General features: G+C 41.5%; 1 protein-coding gene across 1 annotated transcript; it reads left to right on the forward strand.

Annotated features, from left to right (window-relative positions):
- The first annotated feature begins 241 nt into the window (after positions 1-241).
- ca14 (carbonic anhydrase XIV) lies at positions 242-12511 on the forward strand. The gene is made up of 13 exons (XM_071895749.2): positions 242-317; positions 740-763; positions 4295-4474; positions 4781-4926; positions 6954-7049; positions 7190-7256; positions 7581-7738; positions 8710-8836; positions 9913-9936; positions 10143-10227; positions 10433-10474; positions 11505-11558; positions 12400-12511. Exons 1-13 carry the CDS (start codon positions 248-250, stop codon positions 12509-12511), a joined length of 1185 nt encoding a protein of 394 aa, XP_071751850.1. The 5' UTR covers positions 242-247.
- The last annotated feature ends 13078 nt before the right edge of the window (positions 12512-25589 follow it).

The raw sequence follows: 25589 nt of genomic DNA on the forward strand, positions 1-25589 counted from the left end.
AGAGTGGAGCCAGCATGTAACATACACACTCTGCCTGTTAAAGTGAGCTGTAGCAGGTGGGATCGGTGGACCCAGTCTCTCTCTCTCTCTCTCTCTCTCTCTCCCTCTCTCTCTCTCTCTCCCTCTCTCTCTCTCTCTCTCTCTCTCTCTCTCTCTCTCTCTCCCGCGCTCTCTCTGTTGCTCTCCCTCGCTCCTCATCTCTCTGTCTGCTTTCATTCATTTCTGTGTATGGGCGAGGAGGGCTAACATGGACTCTTTGGGTCTTTTTCTCCCTCTCATGCTTCTGTGTTGCCAATGGACAGCTGTCCCAGCTGCCGGTAAGATCTTAATTAACATAATAATCAGCATCATGTGAGGTTTTTTTTTTTTTTTTTTTGGTGTGTTGTTGTTGGTATTGTAGAGTGTTTGGGTGTTTCAATGTGAGCCTCCAAGCCGTAGTAAAATCCATAAGTAGTATTTGAGGAATGTAGATGTGCGTTGACAAGTGCATGTTAATTAGTTATAACAGGATGGTATTAGGAACAACAATGGTTGCACATATGATATTAGAAGTGATGCCGACATGACATATTGTAGTGTTAAAGGAAAAACATGATTCATATGGCTTATTTCACAGATATGACACCTTTTTACAGGGCCAATGTCTGGGTGAAAGTCAAACTTAGAATCACTGTGGAGTAAAAGAACAAGAACTGGGTGAAAGCAGAGTTTTAAGATTTTCTCTTTTATTCTTTTTCAGAGGAAACTTACTGGACCTACACTGGTAAGTGCAACTGAATGCAACTGAGATACAAAACTAACCTAAGAACAATCTGTGTGTACGCTTTCTTTTCACCTGACTTCACTGCTTATGTTAACCCTGTATCTCTAAATCATTAGGACTATGATAAAAGCTAACTTCGGTACATTGTGCATAATTCCCTGGATCTCCCACCCCCTTCTCCCTCTGTTTTCCTCTCCCTCTCACTCTCTGTCTGTATTAGTTACAGTTCACCAAGCTGGCATGAGCGAACAGTCACACAGAGACGATGAAGGTTTAGAGAGAGAGAGAGAGAGAGAGAGGCAGAGGGGGGAAAGAGAGAGCAGGAAAGACAGAGAGGCAGGTGCACCAGGATGAAGCAGGGAGGCGAGAGGGTGTTGGACAGAGAGAGGGAGATGGGACGGGGTGAAGCAAAAGGATAGTAAAGCAGTGCCCTGTGATTCGGCTGTATTGTTGCAGCACACAATAACCTATGTGTTTATTGTATTGTGGACACACACTGGCGGCCTATCCCGTGGACAATGACATTGTGGGAATGAATGGGCATACACACACTGCCACTCTCTGTATGTATTCAGTCAAAAGCAACACCACTGTACATGCAGAATACACACACCGAACTGTAGTGGCAGTGCCAGGAGCAAACTGGTGTTACACTTTGCCCATGTAGGCTTTATTACATTGTAACACGTGGTGTAATCTCAAAGCAGCAGCCAAACACTCGTGATGCGCTCAGCGATATGTCTCTTGAATTCAGTTGTGTTTGGGCTGTTTTTGTTGGGTGTTTTTTTTTTTTGTTGGAAAACTTGAAGTCGTTGTGATGCAAGTGATTCATCCATACGGTGCATGAATGAGTGAGGCCCGGCACTGGTGTGTGTGAGGCATGTTGTGTGACACAGCATCGCTTGTGGCAGTTTGTTGAGCTGTTAGCCGAAGCGGAAAGACGCTTTTGATATGCACAACATTTTGTCACACGGAAACACTAGAATTAGATGTTTTGAGAGATGCTACTTTCCATGTGAGATGTGAGGTACAGTGTTATGTGTGTAGCGAGGGAAAGTCTTACATTGTTTCTCCATCATGGGCCATACAGCTTTTTGTCTCTGCTGTGAGAGTGTGAGTGTGTGAGTGAGTGAGCGAGTGAGTGAGTGAGTGAGTGAGTGAGTGAGTGAGTGAGTGTGTATAGCTTTGTTCCTGGCTGTATTCAGGACAGAGACAGCATGCTATGAGAGGTAGAACAGCACAGAGGGTCAGAATTTTCGGCCTCTGGTTGCCATGGGGACCTCCATGGCGACCAATGGCAGGGGCGCGGGACACACTTTTGAAGTTCGGTTTGCGGTGCGGGGCTGTGGCAGTGGAGTGGAGCCGGGGGTCGGGGGTAGGGAACAGATTAGAAGTGCGAGGTGGGGGGTGCAGGCATGGAGAGAGGGGATGTGGAGTGTGTATGCATCACTAATGTAATGTAAAATCTGTGTGTGTGTGTGTGAGAGAGAGAGAGAGAGAGAGAGAGAGAGGTGAATTAGGGGCATGACTGTATTTATAGAGGAAAGTTGTGTTATGAAATATGAGTCCCATCCTGACCATGGTCCATGGCTTAAAGATAGTACATACTATCTTACCTATTCGTTTTTGTTGTTTTTTTCTTGTCCTTCCACATAAACATAAGCATGTGATAAAAAAGAAGTGCAGACAGACACACAATTGGATATTTGCTTTGTTTTTTTCTAAAAAATGTGGCGTGTGTGCCTCTTTTCTCCAGCCGTCCTCTCCTCGCAATTCAAATTCAGATTCTTTCACTCACTTGTCACTCTCTCTCAGACTCTTTATTCTAACTTTCTTTTATTATTCAATTGCGCAGACCAGTCTCCTTTTACTCAGCATACCAGTGCCTCACTCACTCTCCCCTCTTTCACTTTCACTTGCTGTATCTTTCTCTGTCTGTCTACCTTTTCATTTAATTCTTTATGTTTAATGTGCCTGTGTTTGTAAAAGAATGAATGAAGAGTTCATTGCAAAATGCATCCAATATATCTAATTTGGTGGAAAAAAAAACAGGAACCCTAACCCTTCATTAATCGATCTCTAAAATTGTAACCCTCCAATCTGAAAAGTCTTATCTTTTTGTCAGCCATATGCCTAAGTTTCCCTCTATGTTTTAAAAAGTACCATTGTTTAATTTTTATTTATATAATTTCTCATTTCTTTCTTTATTATGTTGTAAGAATGGGTGTCAGGTTTTGTAGTGGATATTTCATTCAGGAGCCAAACTCTTCATTTCCTTTTTTTTTTTTTTTTTCATATACTATTCAGATGATTCTCAAGCAGTTTAAGAGCTGATAAAACTGTAATACATGGTTTTGTCTTCTGGTTATGACTAAACAAACGTTAGAATGAATTTAGCCATTTTTACAAGTGCAGCTTAACAAGTCATTGAGTCTCATATTCACTCCAAATTATTTAACATTAATGGTGGCTAAACCAAGCATTTTAGTTCCAAATTGTTCTTGGACAACTTTCAGATTAATATAATATAAAAAATAGGAAGCTTATCCATTAATATTAATATCAGTATTAATATCAGTATTTCCCACTGCACTTGTACCTGAGGACATCAGGATAATATGATCTGGTAGAGGAAGATTAAGGCTCAGTTTACACTCTACACATTGTTATTGTTGTGGTAAAAAAGTTTAAATGTGCAGAACAGGTGTACAACTAACTAACTGGATCACATCCTTTTTTTAGCATGTTGCTGGTAATTATTTATTTTCTTCATGGGAGGTAGACGTCACCTGCATTTAGATTTCCTTTTAGATTTTAGGCATCTAGCTGATACAACAGAGTTCAACAATAGATGAAGCTTATGGAGACTGTATCTGTGGTTATAGATAACTGCACCCCTCCATGTGTTTTTTATTTTTTATTTTTTTTTGCCTTTATTGAAAGGTAGTAGAGAGACACAGGAAGTGAGGACAGAGAGAGGGGGGGTGACATGCAACAAAGGGCAAGGATGCACAGGCATAAATAAACTTTCACACTGGCCAGAGGTCTTGTACCTAAATGTTGGCAAATAAAGACGCAGCAGAGATGAATGCTGCTTGCTAGGATCTCCATATATTTATTGATTTAGTAATTTAAGAATTTCAATTTTCCCTGTGCCATCAGCGCTTTTTGGTGTACCCTTTGCCATATTTTTCAAAGAGAGCACTTTTCACCCCTATTACTGCAAGCCTGTGAATAGCTCAGTCATAAATACAACGTCTCGTATAATGACACAGACTTCATTTCCTATTCTAATATTGTTTGACCCCAAAATTGTACACTCTGGATATGTGGATACCTTCAGCTGTACGAGTAAACTTTGTGCTTTTTATTTACGCTCCACACGTGGAGCCATGGACCTGTGTAGCACACCGAGGAACACTTTTCCTGCATAATTAGAGATTGACCAATGGAAGCTTATTAATGGATGACCGGGAGCCAGCGGGCTGTGTGATTGGTTGACATCACTGTTTCTGTCTTTCGTCTCCCCAGGCTTGGTGGGTCAGTCTGAGTGGTCGCAGTATTTCCCAGACTGCGGTGGTTCTTCCCAGTCTCCTGTTGACGTGGTAACCACCCAGACCAAATATGACCCCAGTCTGACGCCTGTGACCCCGCTGGGCTACAGCCAGCATGGCAACAAGCCGTTCACCCTCTACAATAATGGACACACAGGTAACTTTGGCAACCACCTCATCTCCAGCTGACACGCTCTCAGGTATCCTAGCAACCTGACTGTCAGTCTGTTGATACTCTACAGCGTCCTCACAGGTAGCCTGGCAGCAAAGTCATGGCGACTTTTTGCTAAGGCCTTCGCCAAATTCAAGTGATGAGTAAAGATTTTTAAAAATCTTTATATTCACACTTGTGTAAATTTCTGTTCTCTTCAACTGCCTGCCTATTATTTCTTGTCCAGTTTTCTTCTCTTTCCCCTCTGTCTGACTCAAGTCAACTCTGTTCTTATTGCCTTCCCTCCATCAGTGGTGATTGATCTTCCAGACTGGATGGGGCTGGGGGGGCTGCCCTGGCTCTTCACAGCCGCACAGATGCACCTCCACTGGGGCAGCGGCGGCCCGAGCCACGGGGGCAGTGAACACACCATCAACGGACAGAGTGCAGATGCAGAGGTACGTTTAAACACGGGTGTGTTAGCAGTAAGCAGTACAAGACAAATCAACACCGGGCCTAAAGACCAAGAGTAAAGGGAGGTGGAGGAAAACTGGTGTGATGATACTCCGCTGTGCTTTTCTGCAGGATGTAACATTTTACACTAAAAGAACAATTGAAGTTTGCATCTTGTGATTGTGACATAATTCTTGGACATTATTTGCATTGGCTTGAGGCAGAAAAGAAATGAGATCTAATGCAAAGTGCGGGTCAAGATGCAAACCAAGTTAAATCAGATATGAGTCTGAGACAAGATTGACATTTTCTAACTGCAGACCGAGACCAAACTCAAATCTACAGGCCTTGTGTTCGTCTAGAGAAGAAGAGGAAAATATATTCGGCATACCTATAAGTAATAATCTTGGTGATGTGTGTGTAGGTGAAGGATCTAAGGATGCAATGTTGCTGAAAGGAAGAATAATATTTTGTTGCTGAAATTAATAATATGACAGTGTAGATGTGCCGAACATTATATCTAAAGGAGTAATACAATGATCAGAACCGCTTTATTTGCCAAGAACTTTGACTTTGAGATATTAGTGCAGGGACTGACGACTAGTAACATAAATACACCACACAGGACCACACATCCAGGGCCATGGGACAGTGTAAAACAGACATATCACTTTACAAATAATAGATTCAGCATTACTGTGTATATTCAGGGAAAACAAGTAAGAGAGGGGCATGTGCTGTCTAGATGACTCTAATCTGTTTCCACAACAAAATTCCTAACATTTGGATATAAATGCTGTAAGTGAGCATTAATAGTAATCAGATTTATACTAATTAGATAGAGGAATTAACAGCAGATTAAAATATAACAAAGGTCTGATGGATTAGAAACATATTTCAACTGGACATGCCTCACAAAGTGGACAAAAAGTCATTTTTGGGACGCATGCTTAGGTATTCATATGAGAGCTTAGTGAGGAAAAACTGATTTATTTTGAACTATAACTCATTAATGCTTTAAGATACAGAGTTCAAGTATGTTGACATAGAAATAAAGACAAAGAAATTAATGACCTCATTATCATAACTGATTATGTTTAATATATCAGGTGATTATGGCGGGACATTTAGTAGCTCAACTACCTCTTGTTTGTTTGCTTGTTTCTTTTTCTTTCTTTTTATTCTTTCATTGTATGTACCACTCTATTGCCACATCTTTCTCTCTCTCTCTCTCTCTCTCTCTCTCTCTCTCTCTCTCACACACACACACACACACACACACACACAGTTCTAGTTTGGATGTGGGATACGTAGGGAAACAGCACGCTAAAATTCATCCAATTCGGTGTAACGCTGAGAGAGGGATGAAGGGATGGAAGAAGAGCAGGGAAAGAACATGGAAACACTGTTGTTGATAGAAAGACAGGAAGACCAAGAGATAAGAGATAAAGCCAGACAGCGATGGCATGAACTTTGGAGGGAAGGATGGGGACAGAATGGAGAAGAAGGAGAAGGCTCAGCACCTCAGTTCCTGCCCATCTGTCACTGTCCAGGTAAGCCAGCATGCCGGCGTCCTCAGGGTGAGTGGTTGGAGCGGAAAAAGGGAGAGGGAAGTTAAGCAGATTAAAGAGTCACTGAAAAGAAAACAATGAAAATATATGAAAGAAGAGAAGAAGACAAACAATAGTAAAAAAAAAAAAAAAGAGAGAGAGCCTGAAATGCATGAGTGGTCTTATTATGTAATGAGACAATTAAGTTCTTTCTCATCCACATCAGTCTGCTCACTCGTTATTTCTCCTCGGCCGTTCTCTCATGTCAGCACGCAGCCTTCCCTCTCTCTCTGTCTCTCCCTCCCTCTGTTTTTCTCTCATTTTATCCATCAGCAATGAGAAGGATTCTCGGAAGAAAAGCCAGCGCAAGTGTTGCTTTCTCTTTCTTCCCTTCTCTCTCTTTCTCTCTCTCTCTCTCTCTCTCTCTCTCTCTCTCTCTCATCAGTGTGAATGGACAGACTAACTGCTCTTCCTCTCCACAGCTACATGTGGTGCACTATAACTCGGAGCTCTACCCCAACATATCCATGGCTATGACCCAGCGGGACGGCCTGGCTGTTCTAGGAATTCTCATTGAGGTGAAAACACTAAATACTATTACAGCCATACACAAAAAAAAGCATTAAAAAAGAATTGACAGATCAGATCAGCTGGCTCACTGATTCTTTGATTTTGATAAATGTAATGAGCAATTCAAGGTTGTGTTTTGGTTTTCCAGACAGGTGAGGAGACGAACCAGGCGTTTGGCAGCATCCTCAACTACCTGAGCCGCATTAGACATGCAGGTGAGACTGCTAAAAATATATGAACCAGACATAGTGTCAAATCTGTCCTTGTTGGGGTTAATTTACAATTCAAGTCTAATTCATTTCTTTGTTAACAATTTTGTGTTTATTAATTTTATTTTCTTCCAAATTAAAAAATTGTCAAATGTTGAAGTCCATAGTGAACAGCATGGGCCTTTTCATCACTACTTATTCATTTACAGTTTCTGTTTCCATTTTGGATTGATTGAATTGATCGATTGACTAAGATGATACCTGGCCGTAGCAGCTTCATGTTTTAAACTTTACATACTCTGTTTCTTCCTCCTTATTCCCTACTGGCAGACCAGAAAGTGTCCATCCCAGCCTTTGACATCCAGGACCTGCTCCCTACGGATCTGGGACGCTACTATCGCTACAATGGCTCCCTCACCACCCCGCCCTGCTACCAGAGCGTCGTCTGGACGCTCCTCCACGAGAGGGTTCAGATCTCACAGGCACAGGTGAGGCTGGGGATGGGGGTGGATGGGGATACTGGGTCGGTCAGTAAGAAACAGCTCTTCTAATCCAATGCAGCCTTGATTTGTCCTACTTTTACACTGTAAAAACTCATACTGCAATTTAATGAAACCATCTCAACTTGAATCATTAACTCAATGTGTTTGACAGTATCAACCTACAATTGCTAGTTAGCTTCATAAGTCATGCGTTCATGACATGAGACTTAAAACTGTTGAAAGAACATCTTACCACGCATTTACTAAACGGATTAATGCTGCGCTCACGTCACGTCATATCGGAAGAAGCGGGAGAACAGGATAATATCTCCTTGCTACTACTTCCCAGTAGGCAGCTCGTATTTATGGTAAATTCAATATGACATGAATGCAGCATATGAAACATTGTTAGCTTAGCATACTTCCCAGCATGCATTGCATTTGCGTTACCATTCCAGAAACCCCTCTTTCTTATAGAGACTTATATATATATGTTAGACTTATGTATATACAGGTCTACTTATGATAAAAATAAAAATAATGACAACCATGATGAAAATTAGTATCCAATTCAATCCGTACCCCAATACTCTCTTGGAGCAGCAGTTCTCCTCTTTTGCTAACATTAGTGCAGAATTAATTGTTACGCATACGATAAAATGATTCTGTAACTCATGAACAACTGACATTAATAGTCTACTTAGTGACAGAATAAGTAACACTGGAATGCAGTTCATCCATCTAGTGGATTCAACTAATAAACACTTGTCAGCATGACTAGACATTTGCTGATAGACCTTATTGTCTTAGGTTCACTTAGGTTCACCTTTACTACATTGGAACAACTGATTAACTTAACCATTCTGTACTATTTCAGTCCACTTCCAATTTACAGGCAGCAAGGAAACTTAAGTTGTTAAGTGGAATAATGTTTAATATTTTTTGGAGTGTAACTGTTCTTCCCCTCCCTGGTGCAGCTGCTGAAGCTGGAGACGGTGCTTTACTCCAGTAAGGCCGAGGATGCAGACCGAATGCTGCTGCAGGACAACTACCGCGCAACACAGCCGCTCAACCACAGGGCCGTCTTCTCCTCCTTCACCGCAGGTTAGAGAGAGCGAGGAAGCAGGAAGGGGAGAGCATTTGAAGAGTTTTGTTCCAAAATGAAATATCCACCAGTTAAAAAAAAACAAAAAACAAAGTCACCCACTCTCCCATATTGACTGCTGACATGAAAATTAAGCACATTGTGGGTTAGTACTGAAGTTAGGAGTCATCATAAGACATTTGCTTATAAAATGGTTCTTTTTGGAGGACAGAATCATTTATGTCTTTTAAATATTGCCCGATTAATTTCAGGTGGCAACATTTTTCCAAAATGGATACATAGTGTTTTGGAATGAAACCCTTCATTTACAATTAATATATTCTTAGAATTTGTGTGTTTATCTTTTTTCAGATAGCACAAATGTGTAGTTGCAAAAGGTCACAGCCAGTCTGTGAACTTTAGTGTTGTACCCCTATGGCAGCGTTACATCAGTGGAGTACAAAGCCAACATGTTGACCACAAACCTCACCACAATAACAGGCCAGTGGGTGGGCATGTAGGCCACGGTTAGCAATTAGCGTGAGCCATGCAGAGAGCAAAAAGTGGAATGTGGGGAGAAATGTGGGAATATTAAGGATTACTGGTGACTCTGTGGGAGAGAGAGGGGCACAGGGAGTGCAGAGAGAGAGAGAGAGAGAGAGAGAGAGAGACAGGAAAGGGTGAATAAGTGAGGGGAGCTGTGTTTGTTTGCAAGCTGATTAGAAAAAGGATTTGCAAAAACTAAACACTGACTCCATTGTTATCACGCGAGTCTAACAGGGAAAAAGGGAGAGGAAAAAGAGAGATAGAGAAGTGAAAGAGGGAGACAGAGTGACAGACAAAGACAAAGGAGAAAGAATTTGTGTGAAGTGCTCATTGTAGTGAGTGATTGAACTGGAAGGGCTGTGATATCAACATTGTTTTCAAAGGCAGCAGGACTGAATAGACATTTAAAACACATTTCAATCAGCTGAACATCAAATTCTGTTGAGATAAACCAACAAATACAAATCATCTGTCTTTTGAACTGTGACAGACTGGTGAAATCTCCTGTGATTCTCCTCTAATGTTTTACTCAATCTTTTATCTGTTGTAGAATCAGGGAAGGAGCTCACTTCTGGTAAGACCAAGATGTGTTGTTTTTGCAAAAAGGTTATTGTCTGACCCTGATGTTACTGATGATCACATCACTATTTTGGTAATGAGTACTATTTTGGTATTATAATTAACATAGCGCTATATTTTTGGAAATGCTTGTGCCTAATTTAATAATAGAGATATTTCACTGTTCTCCCTTTCTCATCCTCCACATGTCTCTGTCTACAGGTGAAGTCACTGCTATAGTGATAGGAGTTATGTGTGGCTGTGTAGGTCTAGCAGTCATCATTCGCTTCATTGTGAAGACGATACGGTAAGACACCATGCTGTTTTACACCATGCAGTGGCCTGTTTGCCATTCTGTTTCTGCTCTAACAGTGGCTACAGCCGACACCGGCCACCAGCCTGCTGTTGCACTGGTCTAACTGGGCTACCTGCAGAAACTGTGGAAATTGTCATTTTCTAAGATCCAACATGGCACCCAATCTCTTCTCATTCTCTATTCTATCTCTTGGCAGATTTTTTACACTCCTCCGCAATGAAACAGTCGTGGTAAACAGGTGGCATACCTGACCCCATTACTGACAACAAATCACAACCTGCACTGACTGTGTTGCCTGTGACATCTTTAAAAAGTACTACTTGTGCTTGGCAGAGGATGTCCTTAAGCGCTGATCTTGGATCAGTTAGTGCCATGATAAACAAAGGATATACAGAGCAAAGTTCTATATTACTTGAGGCTATTCTGTTTCTAATGGCTGTAGACATTTCTTATCCAATCTACCATTTTATTTAAACATTTGAGATTTATGTTGAAAATCTGATAAACAGAAATGTCAATAAATCCCTAATCTATGCAAGTGTCTCTTTGCTATGTAAGATTTCAGCAAGAAAAAAAAAAAAGAGAAACTGACCCTAGATCAGCGCTGGGGGCAACTTGATCCTCTGGCCTCTGCTGCAATAACGTGATTATGGCTTTATCCAAATACTCTAATTATTTTCTTTCATAATTACCACATAATTACTGAAAGGACCAGGTGGGTTTCCTCTGCACCCGTGTATGTCCAGTGGAAGGTATAATCAAACTGCTCAGGCTGTGATTCTACCTTCCCACTGCTTTGATCAGGGGTTCCCAAATGTTTTCATGTCACCGCTCCCCGAATAGATACACATTAGGCCATGGACCTCCATCTGATTTTGTCAGAGGGACAAAAATCTGAGAGGATTTTTAAGTTGTCGTATAGAACTGGACAACTGTTTATACTATGTCTCGTTCCTATAATCTTCTCTCACTGTCCCATCTTCAAATGCAATAACAGTGAAATTACACTATTCCTCATTTTGCTGGGAGTCCCCCTGGAACCTTGTCGAGGACCCCATTGGGTCCCTGGACCCCACTTTGGGAACCACTGGCTTTCCTAATGTGAATCAGCCCTGTGCAATTACTTTAAAATGTCATCTTCAATCCATCTGTCCTGTGAGAGGAGCGAGGTTTTAAAATACTTGCACAGCCTCTTTGCAATTTTCATTCTGTGATTTGATTCTTCCTGTGTCTTAGTCACGTGATTCTGTCTTTTGATCTCATGACAGCTCTACCTCTAGCTGGGACGTCCTACCCAGTATCCGGCCTGCTCCCATGCCAAGGTCACCCTTCAAAATTATGACCTTTGACCTCAAACCCTTAACCTCACCTTCTCAGTCTTACATAACATTCCTGACCACACTCCTTTGCTCTTAACCATCCATCCAAAATGACTTATCCCCTTACAGTAGCCCCTAACACCTCTATTAGTGTGTGTTAAGGAATTCCAGAGACTGTGAGCGATATGGTCGGTCAACTGAGAATGTAGTGGCTACAGGTTGTTTCCTTTGTTCCCTCTCTCTCTCTCTCTCTCTCTCTCTCTCTCTCTCTCTCTAATCTAATTCTTACATCACATTTTCCTATGGAATCCTAATCCATTCTTTAATCCTAAAGTTTTAGGGGTTTCCCCAACTGATTTGTTGTTTTTCTAGTGATACAGCCTAACACATTTCTTCCCTCTCCTAGTTTTTTAAACCTGACTTTCCTGCTCATCTATTCACTTGCTTCCTTATATTCTATACTTATTCAATCATGTCATCACAGACAATTCCTAATAACCTATTTGTATTTGAGTATAATATATGCATAACGTAGTCTTGGTAGTTTTATTACACAAATGTGTTTTAGTTCTTGTCGTGCACACAGTGATTTTACATTACAATTCCTGCAGGCCTTTCATTCACGAACCATGCAAAGTTTTATGAAAAAAAACACATTTTTTGGATGACATTTACACTCATTGCAAGGCCGCACACCTTCTGCGTATTCTTTGGCAAATAAGGACCTCTGCTGGATAATATAACAAACTACACTGACACCAAGAAATCAGCTGTTGGGACTGTTTGGCAGTGTTTGGGCTGTCAATTGTATTCACTGTGGTGACTGTTCCCTCTGATGTTTCAGGACAAAGGAGCCAGAGAAAGAGAAAGAGCAGAAACAGGACATGGCTCTCAATTCGACCTCTGAAGCAGGACAGAAAGAGGAGCCGTCGCCGTCTCTCCAGACTGAGCCCTAGCTGATCTCAGAGCAGCATGAGAGCACTGTCCACCTCAGAGCCATAGTCATACAGGCCTCGTCCAGACACTCGTGCACACATGCCTCCTCCCTCCTGTCGTTGGCGTTATCACCGATCCATGTCTCATATTAGAGGACTGAAAGCAAGGCAACACATTTTTTTCACTGATCATTTACAGCAGGTAGCAGGAAAAGCCAATTTCTAAAGAGCGAGGAAGGGAAGTGAAGTGGAAACCGGGCTGTTCATCTGCTCCCCTGCAGAATCAGCCAGACATTTCTGAGTTTGCACTAGGAGCGCTTGGTGTGTTTGCTGGCTCTGAGTCCTATGTTTGCCTGTGCAATGCCTTGGATGCATGATTTGTCTTGTAAATACTTTGTGGAATATTTTGTTTCTGCTACTATTTTATCTTGTTCATCCTGCCTTGAAACACAACCACACTGTATGAAATGTAATAGACTTTTGAAATGTTTGCCAGTGAAAAATACCCAATATAATGATATTATTTTCTATTGCTCTAGGACTTCAGCATTGTAACACATTGGCATGAAAAAGCATGGGAGGTCCTAAGAAGTGAATAACTAGCGAGGTCTAAAGGGGATTTGATATACATGTCAAGTGTTGTTGGTATATACTGTCCAAATGTTATGGTCCTGGACACAAATCAACAGATCACACATATCTTGTAATTGGAGATATTTCTGTAGGTGTGTTCATTCTGTTAATAAGAGGTTTTGGCACCATATGTCTTTGAGTCAGCCTTGTTTGTATACTTGTTTGAACTCTGCTGTAAATAGCTCAACATGTGCACCACATTAAAAAACTTGAATGGCAAGCCCTCCTGCTTTTTGTATTTGGTCCATTGAGAGAGAGAGAGAGAGACGGAGAGAGAGAGAGGTATGGAAGCCCATTTCCGCCAGTGTGATGAAAAAAAAAAGATCCTGTAAGTCATTATAATGAGAAACTTTCTCAAAATAATGACTTAGTATCGGGGGCTGGGGGGTGACTTTGTTGGGTTTTTTTTTATCTTGACCCTCCCTGGAGCTACAAATATTTTTCCTTGAGCCTCCCTGAGTGACTGGGGGAAAATGCATGACCCTCCTCAGTGAGCATTTTTCCATTGAAAAGACGTTTAAAAAATGACTATGTTCACCGGTGAAAAGTCGTTCAAAACAGGTTTAAAAGTTAAAGTTTTTTCACCGACTGTTTGAAGACGTTGATTGAACGTTCACATTTAGACCATATTTCACCGGGATATTACACCGGTGAAATATGGTCTAAATGTGAACGTTCAACGTTCAAAGACAGGAAAAATAAAGGGAGAGAGAGAGATGGGGGGCAAGATGCAACAAAAGCCCACTGTCGGATTCAAACCGCAGATGTTGCAGTCATGAGGTATGCGTTTTAACGAGTAGGCTGCATTTTGCATTAAATATTTTAGTATATAACCCTTAGTATATACACCACTTAACTATGCCAGTGTCAGTTGTAGTCGAAGCTGTACCACCTAAGTACAACCATTTAAAGTTGTATGTCCCTCCCTTAAAACCAAAATAAAAAACATAAGTCCCTCCCCAGTGCTTAAAAAATTATTTGATGTGCCTCCCCCGTTTTGCACCCCCCCCTCATAAATAACGAACAGTCCCTTAGTATCTCAAAATAATGAGAAACTTTCTCAAAATAATGACTTAGTATCTCAAAATAATGAGAAACTTTCTCAAAATAATGAGAAACTTTCTCAAAATAATGACTTAGTATTTCAAAACAATGAGTTAGTATCTCAAAATAATGAGTTAGTATCTTTGAGATACTAATTCATTATTTTGAGATAATTATTTTGTGCGCACAAGATAAAAAAATATCACCTTGTGCACACAAGTTATTATTATCTTGTGCGCACAAGATAATAACTTGTTCCCACAAGATAATTAACTTGTGCGCACAAGATAAAAAAATATCACTTTTCGGGACTTTAGGGGCTCCTATTATTAGGAGGCTAGATAGACTACTAAGTCATTATTTTGAGAAAGTTTCTCATTATTTTGAGATACTAAGTCATTCTTTTGAGAATGTTTCTCATTATTTTAAGATACTAAATCATTACTTTGAGAAAGTTTCTCATTATTTTGAGATACTAACTCATTATTTTGAGATACTAACTCATTATTTTGAGAAAGTTTCTCATTATAATGACTTACAGGACCGTTTTTTTCATCACACTGGTGGAAATGGGCTTCCATACATAGAGAGAGATCACGTTTCAATGGGAAATCACCGCGTCATTCAGCAAACTCCCAAAAAACTTTGGGTGCGCCTTCAGAGTCTGCAAAACGGATATAACGATTACGATAAAGTATGTAAGTATGCTTTACTTCCCTGTTCTGCCTCTCCTCATGACAACAAACCGCTGTTTATATAATTTAGAGAAATGCTGTCTGGACCAATTAGGGGTTTATGTCTCTTTGAGTTTGTGTCATCGAAACCGTCATCTGCAATTCCGCTTGCAGCAACAGACGAGAAATAGATAGATAGCCTAGATAGACAGACAGACAGATAGATAGATAGATAGATAGATAGATAGATAGATTCATTCATATACATACACATTCACTTATAGCTTAAAATATCATTTTAATTAATAAAATATCACAAAATATATTACCAAAAAAGAGGCATTCCAAACCTATTATTTAAAGTAGGCTACATGGTTGCAAATAGCGGGACACGCAGAATCGTTTATCTCGTTACCATGGAGACAGGTAGGCTAACTGTGGTGGGAGTTTTCTGTAATAAAGAGACTTGGAGATGAGAAGTTGTCCTTCTGATATCTTTATTGTCTGCAGGCAAGGCGCAATGCTCACCCAGCGAGTGTGTGAGACAAAGAGCCAAGCAATGAGCTTTGTCCACCCTTCTTATAATCATGTAGTAGAAACAGCTGAGTCATGAGAAGTCTGGCACATTCTTATACTTGAAACATTCTACGATTTGGGTACATCTGTGCAAAACAAAGATAAACGGGCTAGAGTTCCCAGGATCATCTTCACACAGTAGCCATTGTCTCAAGCCAGTGGAAATGTACTGAGAGCAGACAACATAGAAATAAGACAGTGCTTCATGCATAGAGAAACAGAATGGTATAATATAATTTCCACTACACTAACCTACTGGCGAGAAGGCCTTGAAATTCGCTCTGCTCAGACAAACAACTGTAGGCTACTAAACTGTATGAGAGAGAGCTTTTTGACTCACTTTTGTGGCTTTAGCTGTTTTTGTTTCATTGCGTTTTTGCTTGCATTGATGCTTTGTTTGTAGGACTTTTAAAACCTCGCTCCTCTCACAGGACGGATGGATTGAAGATGACATTTTAAAGTAATTGCACAGGGCTGATTCACGTTCGATAATAAATCATATTTTTTATTCATTCTTTGCGTGATTATTTCAGCCAGATATTGAAGTAGGCCTATTTGTTGTTTACAACTAATAATAATAATAATTATTATTATTATTGTCAGTAGTAGTAGTGGTATCTGACATCAGTTGCCTTTGTATAAATTTGAGCAGCACAATTCTGTACAGAATAGCAGTTAAATCAGTTTTAGTCATACCAGATACTATGAACCAGCCAAAACAAATATTAGCCTCTAGTATGGGCCTGGTGCTCTCTTTTGTTGATGTAAATAAAGGCTCCAAGCATTATTGGAAGTTTTATAGACAGACAGACAGACAGACAGACAGATAGATAGATAGATAGATAGATAGATATGGTAAGTTGTACTATGTAGTTGTGTATGTATTTGCACATGACTTCATGACTCCCACATCTCCTTCATCCCTGCTGGCAGCTCTACAACATGAAGCTGCTCTCTGCTCTCCTCTCCGTCTCCGTCTGCCTGTTCATGGCCGGTGCCAACTGGGCCCCCTGTCTGCCGGCTGAGTTCATCGATGGCTACAGCGTCTTCCTGAAGCGCCACCTGTCCTCTGATACCCCGGACAGCCTAAACTATGACGCCTGGGAGGCTTATCTCAAACGCCAGACAGACTGCGACAGGTCCCTCCAGTCCTTCCTCTCCCCTGCCGACAGAGACAGAGTGGAGGACGTCTGCACAGCCACTGCAGGGAAGGTGAAGTCATTTTTTATGAATGTACAGCTTGCATTATTGTGTATTACTGTTTTTCTGCGCTCTTGCTGTCTTGCTTTTTTGTGTTCCTGTTCTCAACCCAGTGTTATTCTGAAAGAGAAGATGTAGAAGTAAGAGACAAAGTGTTGCATTATGTGTTTATATCAAGTGTATAATCTCAATTTTAAGATCAGGCTTGTCATATAATGAAAGACTTGGTCATGCACTGAAGTGATACAGAACTTGACCATGCATGATTTGATGTTTTACTGCTGTCCTCTTCTCCTCATCCATTCTTCTCCTTTAGCAACAAAGCGGGAACTACTGCATTAGCAAAAACAAGTTCGCCTTCATCTCCGTCCACAGTGAACTGAGCACCTGCATCGTCAGGAACGTTACCAGAGTCACCCAGCACATCATCTTGGCCTGTGATATGGTATGCTGCTATGTCTTTATTCACTTAAAGGATAAGGCTGGTGTTTTTTAATGCACTGCTTACCGTCAACAAATCCTATGAAAATAACAAAATCAACAATGCGTTTGCTCTACTCCTGTTACTTTCTGACTTCCACGTACCGTTTTTAGCCGTCAACCCGGAAGTCATTGGCTCCAATTGTAAGCTAAAAACCTTGAAATACACCTCACAACGACATAGTTTCAATTTTAAAAATTGCTAACTGTTACCACGAAAAGTCAGGCTGTTGTAGTTATTACCAAATCAAATTAAAATGGGAACAAATTCTTCATTACGCCGGGGACTATTTTCGGTGCTACGGAACTACTTTCCTGAGATCAACGTGTTTACAGCCGGCTTATTAAGTTGTTGAGGAAAAAGTCGGCTGGCCCGGTGCATCGTGATGATGAAATATGTTGCCCAGAGCAGCAGCATGGCTCTTTGACGTGTTTTTAATAGTTTTTTTAATACAATAGAGTTCTATGGCTGCTGGGACATGGCTTCATTGGGCACCGGCTACATGGACGAGACTTGTTGGCAAAACAAAATCATTGCTGATTTTGCTATTTTCATAGGATTTGTTGACAGTAAGCAATGCATTAAAAAACACCAGCCTTATCCTTTAAGACATACAGGGAGATTAATGATTGAGAATCACACTTTGCTCCTGTCAAGAGAAATTCTCAGTTTAAATATGAGTGATTCTCATGCCTGTGCTTAAAGAGTAACTAAACCCCAAACCAATGGCAATTCCAGTAGCATGCTTTTTACCATTAGATGTCAGGCTTTACACAGATTTGGGTTTGGGGTGTAGTTACTCTTTAAATTGCGGAGAGAAGCCCTGAGGTTAGAGAGGTGGGATTGTGATCAGAGGGGTATGAATATGTGTAACTATATTAATGTGAAGTAGGGTGTTTCTGAAAAAGTGTGTGTGCTCTGAGTTGACAACCCTCAGACCCATGATGTCCAAGGAAGATCTGTTGTGTAATTTCAAAAGATCATGGGCATTGCTCAAAAATTAAGGTTATTTTCCTTAGGTCCTTACTGTAAATGGCTTCTTTACCAGGCTTTGACTATTCAACAGTGCTTCTTTGTTCATGCCCTCCCTTTTTTCTTCCTCCCCTCTCTGTGTCTCTGTAATCAGGTGCATAACGTGTGCCGTCCAACCCATCTGGAGGAGAACCGAGAGCACCTGGTGCCCAGGCAGCAGGACCCAGACTGTGTCAGACCGGGTCCCACCGAAGACCATGGCTTCATGATAAGAGCTGCAGACAGGCTCTGTCTGCTGCTCACTCTGCTGGGACTGGCCTTCTGCTACTTAATGGGCTAAACATGGACACTCTCATCGCTTATGTTTGTAGGGAAAGGTGGGTCAGGGGTCGGGATGGGACTTACAGTATCATACAGTATTATCATTGTATCATTTCTCTTACAAAGCAGACTGGGGAGTGTTACACAGAACAATACTCTGTAGAGCAAGAGAGAGAGAGAGAGAGAGAGAGAAAGTCAGAAAAGAGACACTGAGAGGAAGCTTTCTGATGTTATATTTTGCTTCTGAAAGTGAAAAGGTTTCATTTGAGGATTTTCGCTTTTTGAAAAAGGATCCTGCAACAGTATTTTTGTCTGCTCACAATTTATGACTTCATGATTACTTTATTTGCCATTGTTTTGATACTACTTTTGTATTTACTACTTGTATTGACTGTTTTTTTTTACTTAATACTATCAATTGTGCATGAGTGCCTTGAGGAAAAAAAGCTGTTCTCCCATATTTAGTCTGATTAAACTGAATAAATAACCATACCAACCTGCTATCTACAGTATCTATCCTCATATACAGTATATATATCACATATATATATCACAAAATCTTGCGTAGTTACCAAGGAATGAGTATGGAACAAATCAGGAACGAACTAGTTAACTATTTAGCTAGTTAAAAAAGTTACTTAAGACCAGACTGTTAGATACCATGTTAATGAACCAATATATGATTAGTTCCTGGATATCTGTGAAATCACATAATGACCACTTACTTAATGAATCCTTAACTCTGAATAAGGTACTAAATGGCATGTAAGCAATAACAAATCATTGCTTCCTTATTACCCCCATATTAATTACTATTTTAGTGTCCTCTCAAGTAAAGTAGAGCATCATAGCCTACTGAGTTGTTGCTGGGAATGCATCATTACTTCATGATTATCTTACCATTAGTTACCATTTTTGTGTCCCCTTAAGTAAAGCTGAGCATCACATTATTAACAAAATAAAGAACCTGGTCCTCACCAAAATAATGCAGTTTAATGCTGTAAAGAATAAAACTACATAGTTCCAAATTTAGCCAGCTCATGATTTACAGCATTAAACTGCATTATTTTGGTGAGGACCAGGTTCTTTATTTTGTTAATAATGTGATGCTCTTCTTTATTTTTGAATTCTTCACAGAAATAATTCAATTATTTCCTATCAGACATTGTTGGACAAAATTGACTACTTGGACAGCTTAACTCTATTCATATACATTTATTATTTTTTATTGATTTTCTTAACTCAGCCACACAATTTCCCTAATTTCTCTGAGTTGTTCGCCGCTTTCATCCCGGCGCAGCTGAGCCGGCTGAAGGCTTGGCAGCGTGTGTATGCTTCAAATACACCAAAATACTGGTATTAAAATGGTTAAAAAGCCTATGCAATGGGTAAAAAAAAAGATGCTGCAGGTCGCAGTGATGCGCGTGAGTTGGAGCTGGAACGCGCGCCTGTATGCGGCCAGTGTAGACAATAGCATTGATTAATGGGAGTGTTTCTGTTCCGAGAGACGGACGACTAAAAAATGCATCCAGAGTCCAGGCTATATCACACATACACACACACGCACACACACACACACACACGCACACACACACCTAGCATGTGATATCCACTTGCACATAAATTTTGATTTATTTTACATACATTAGTCATGAAAAGTTTGACTTGTAAATGCATGCATCTACAAGCCTACTCCAAATAGAAATAAAGGTCTACATATAGGCTAAACATAATTTCAAATAATCCAAGCTTCGCCATTCTAACCGATTATGACATCATTGGATGAAGCTGGACTCTGCTCTACCAATCAGAGCCTGTCACAGCTGCACTGATGACATCACAATCAGAATTCTGACATGTTTGGTTGCAGCAGCACAGGGCATAAAAGGCCCCGCTTGAGGTCTTGAGCTTCATACCTTACCACGGTAAGGTATCCTCCCCTGGGTGCTGGTAATGTTGATGCTTGGACCGCGGCAAGAGGCTCTTTTAGGGAACCTTTTTACACGGTCCAAACCAGTGCCTGAATTGGATCAAAAAAGGTGCCAGTACCCTAATTCAGCAGTTGCATGACATGAGCATCACATGTGTCTTGGACATATTTATATTTATACGCATATCTTGGTAATATATCCCACTTCAAATGTATTTTTGTATGCATTTCATTACATACAAATATAATATTGCATATATGCTACAATAAAACCAACTGAAAATCAAACAAGACTGCAGTCAGTTTAGCTGCAAAACAGCTAGTCCTAACCTACCTTGCCATTTAAAAAAAATCAACACAGAAAAATGTGCTGGGTTAGTGCTGTAATAATATCAGAGAAAGATTACATCAGAGAAAGATTACATACTTACAAGTATACAGAAGACTGATGCAAATAGACAGAGGCCAATATTGTCTTTATATAACTGACAGAGACGGACAGAGCTGTCTGTGCATTTTGGAGGTAGTGGCAACAAAGCAATATTGACCTTTTGTTGTTGACAGTCATGATATAAGAAAACTAGCATTATGTAACTTTTTACGCACATTTATTCCTCCTTGGCGCAATAACATACCTTTCATTTGTGCTGTTAGGAATGGTTTGTCTTCTTGGACCCAAATGCAGACACGGACAAAGTGTAAAAGGAAAAGGGGTTTATTGAAGGTAGGAATTAGAGGTGGAGAGACGAAGGCAGGCAGCCGGAGTTGGGAAGATGATCGGGGCTGGGCTGGCCAGCGAGCTGACAAGCTGGCGGGTTAGCCGGCGAGCGATACGGCTGGGTTGGTGTATAGCGAGCTGGCGGACAGGCAGGAAAGCTGGGTGGTTGGCAGATGTGGCGCGGGCAGGTGGAGAGACTCATGGAGGATATCCTGGGCACAGGAGAGACACGATCAACATGAGCAGAACTAGGTACACAAGGTTAGTCCAGACATGAAAGTGTAGAGTGACCGAGAGTGTGTCTACCACGGAGTTGGTGGAACAATCTGGCGACCACTGGTAGGAATGCCGGGGTTGATATACCGGAGGTGATGAGTGATGAGGTTCAGGTGTGTCGGCAACTCAGGAACCCAGGAGCTGGGAAGGAGAGGGAGCCACGCCCACGCCACACACGACATGCACAGACAACACAGAAAGACAAACCAGGGAGGCGGAGACACACAGGGGGCAGGGAACAACGAGAAACACAAGGAAAACTAGAGTCACGGCAAGAGCCGTGACATGTGCTTTTCTTTTCTCTCTCTATTGGCACCTGACCAGTAGTGTTGATGGGACATATTGGCGTTTGATTACCATGAATTTCTTCATGATTGACACTTTAACGGCCCTGTGCTCCACTGACTGCCCTGCTCCATCAGAGCAGAGTCTGATGGCGCTATCAAGTCTATGGCGCACTTTTTTCATACGGAGATACTCTCTTCATTCAACTAAGGCGTACCAGGAGGTGGCGGTACGGAATAAGAAGTAAGGGTACTCATGTGGACAAAAATCAGAAGTGCTGGTACGCAATAAGAAGTAAGGGTACTCAAGTGCCGGTACTCAGTACTGGTGAGTACTGGTCTAAACGCGGTTCGTTGAAGAGGTGGTGGTTGGTACGAACAGACACGGTTTGGTGTGGTCTGGCGGTTAGCAATGGTGGTTCGTTGTCAAATTAGACATTATAGCTCTGGTGAGTTTTGTGTGTTAGAGCAGAGGTCTTACCCAGCCTACGTCAAAGTGTGAAGGCAAAGCTATGATGCATAGGTGTACGTACTGAAAAAGGCGACATCCTGACAACAAATTTTACATGGGTAAGTGTCAACCAGGGGGTTTACTATGAAGGTAGCTAACTGAGTTAGCTGGATTGCTACTTCAATAGCACCCAACTGCAGACCCGGAGAAGCCCCTGGCTAGGCAAGGCAAGGTTAGGGATAGGGGTTAGGGTGAGTGTGCTATGCCAGGCCAGGGGCTTCTCCGGGGCTGCAGCTGCTGTAACACTACAGTAACTGTTGATTTCAGGGGTTGCTTTTATTTTTTCCAGTCTAGGGTGCAACTGCGACTAGCAACTAGCAGCTGTGAGGCATGATGTTAAAATATATGGCCACTTAGGTTACTAAACTAAAATCTTTGCTATCGCTTCTGGGAACTCTACGGCAGTGTATTGATGTCACAGTGGGAGAAAAATAATAAATAGGCATTATATGTTGTTGACTTAACACCATGTGTGTAAAAGATTACTGTGTGTGTGTGTGTGTGCGTGCATGCTCATATGGTATGGATCCATGTAACATGAAGCCATTATATCTAAAATATCTAAACGTTTTGGAACTCCGCAAGCGCACTACATGTCACATAGCCTAAAAGCCTGCAATAAGCCTTGAATCGCTCACCATCCAAACGAAGGTCCAGGATCTACCAGTGATATTCTCCGTACTCTTGTAATTTTCATCATTCATTCAGTTTGTTTGTGATACGGGACATTCACTATCGAAACAACATATGTCATCAATCATCAAGGCCTATACTGCTGCAGCAGTGTTGTTGCTTGCCACTATTGACTAACTACCACCTAGCTTAACGGTACTGCTGCAGCAACAGGAGCAGCAGCGGTAGCACCACTTTCCCTGGAGCCTCTGGTAAAGCTCTTATTGTGGACTTTGACAAGGGCCTACAACCCTATAAGATAAAATAATGCCCTTAGGGAAATTTTTTCTTTTTTTTCTAGTTAATTTTGATAGTTTGGACTGGGTGCCGGGTCTCTTTGTACCAACCACCAGCTCTTCAACAAAATGGGTCTCTTTGTACCAACCACTAGCTCTTCAACGAACCATCATCGCTAACCACCAGACCACACCTTTGGAGCGGCTGGCAGGTTGGCTTCAACGGGACGCGAACCGCGGCTCAATCCCAACCGCCAGACCACTGTTTGTACTAGCTGGCATGCTTGCTTCAGCGGGAGGCGAACCGTGTCTGTTCGTAACAACCACCACCTCTTCAACGAACTGCGTTTGAACCGTGTAAAAAGGTTCCCTAAGAGAGCCTCTTGGCGCGGTCCAAGCATCAACATTACCAGCACCCAGGGGAGGATACCTTACCGTGGTAAGGTATGAAGCTCAAGACCTCAGGCAGGGCCTTTTATGCCCTGGGCTGCTGCAACCAAACATGTCAGAATTCTGATTGTGATGTCATCAGTGCAGCTGTGACAGGCTCTGATTGGTAGAGCAGAGTCCAGCTCCATCCAATGATGTCATAATCGGTTAGAATGGCGAAGCGTAGCCGTGTTCTGATTGGTTCCAACTGAATGCCAAAAATGAGTTTGGATTATTTGAAATGATGTTTAGCCTATATGTAGACCTTTATTTCTATTTGGAGTAGGCTTGTAGATGCATGCATTTACAAGTCAAACTTGTCATGACTAATGTATGTAAAGTAAGTCAAAATTTATGTGCAAGTGGATGTCACATGCTAGGTGTGTGTGTGTGTGTGTGTGCGTGTGCGTGCGTGCGTGCGTGTGTGTGTGTGTGTGGGTATGACTTAAGTCACTTTCAGGGACACACACCAGACTGAAGACCAGTTGATTGGGGACGGCTTGTGCAATTGGAGACAAAAGCCGTGTCCCCAATTGGTAAAAAGCTGATTTTTGGGTCGGTGGTTAAGGTTAGGGTTAGGTTAAGGTTAGGGTAAGGGTTAGGTTTAGGCAAGTAGTTGTTATGGTTATGGTTAGGGTAAGTCTCCAGGAAATGAATGTAAGTCTATGTAAATACCCCAAAAGTGACTTAAGTAGGACTGTGTGTGTGTGTGTGTGTGTGTGTGTGTGTGTGTGTGTGATATAGCCTGGACTCTGGACGTGACTCAGCCGCTTTTTTTAGTCGTCCGTCTCTCGGAACAGAAACGCTCCCGTTTTAATCAACTAGTGCAGTGCCCGTTTAAAACGTGCCTGTCCGGAACGGGCCGATTGCTGCTTGCAGCTTTCTCGAGAACCACGTGTGCCCGTACCGCTTGAGCCCCGCGGCTGCTGTCTGCTTGTTTGTTCAAAGTTTATTAATATTGAACGTGTCACGTGTCCACTGCGCATCCTTGGGTCCCCAGCAATACACCCGCCAAGTGTGAAGTAGATCTATGGTTTAAATCCAGACAGAAACTTCACCAGTGAGACTAAACTGCGCTTGAACCATAGAAGCAGTTTACGGCCTTCCATTGGTTGATTCTGCTACCAATGCTGCTTGTCCTAAGTTTTATAAGTTGAGTCATTACATTCATTTGCAATAGGAAATACGGTCAGATCATTCATTCAGTTTGTTTGTGATACGGGACATTCACTATTGAAACCACATATGTCATCAATCACCAAGCATGCCAATCATATCCCAGCCTCATCCCGAACTGGCCTTGTGTTTGATACCTCTGAACCCAGTGAGTGGGCATCAAATTAACCAGCAAAATTAAAGTTGTAAAATAAAAGCCCTCAAACTGCAAAGGGCCGTAGCATTAGAATCTAACTGGAAAAATAATCCGCTCACTCCATCTCTGTACATGGGATCATTGCTATCATGGTGTTATCCACTGTCTAATGTCATGTTCTAGCAGGTATGCAGCAAAGAAAAAGAATAGAATAAAAAAAGCTTTGAAAGGAAAACTTTAAAAACACAAGAACTGGTCCCATTGTAATGGGTCAGCATTCGCAGACCTGAAAAACTTGCATCTTGACTTGCAATTATGAAGACTTACAGTAAGACTTGACTTGCGACTTGCCCTGAAAAACTTGTGACTTGACTTGAGACTTGTCTCAAGTGACTTGAGACTTGACTTGGACTTGCACCAAAAGACTTAAAAACACCTCTGCTGTGTAATAGCTGGACCATAAACACCTGTAGCCACACACTAATGGTGACTGCTGTTTGAATAGATGCATCACTTCAATAACATTTAGCACACACACACACACACACACACACACACACACACACACACGTTATGGTACCTGTGGGGTGGGGTGGGAATAATAAACTCTGTTGAATAATTTGAATTGTATCAGTCTCAAATTCTCATTAATTATCTTCTGGATTATATTGTAATGTGTTTTTACATTAGCTTGCTCTCATGTGACTTGGTAGATGTGAAAATGTAAGTTAATGGAGCATTACAGATCCACAATACAATGCTAGTGGTCTTTAAACGAGAATGTAATATGTGTGCAGTCATGCACGTTTCATGTAGGATAGTTGGTTGTG

This window comes from Centroberyx gerrardi, chromosome 12 (assembly GCF_048128805.1).
Source record: "Centroberyx gerrardi isolate f3 chromosome 12, fCenGer3.hap1.cur.20231027, whole genome shotgun sequence".
Lineage (NCBI taxonomy): Eukaryota > Metazoa > Chordata > Actinopteri > Beryciformes > Berycidae > Centroberyx > Centroberyx gerrardi.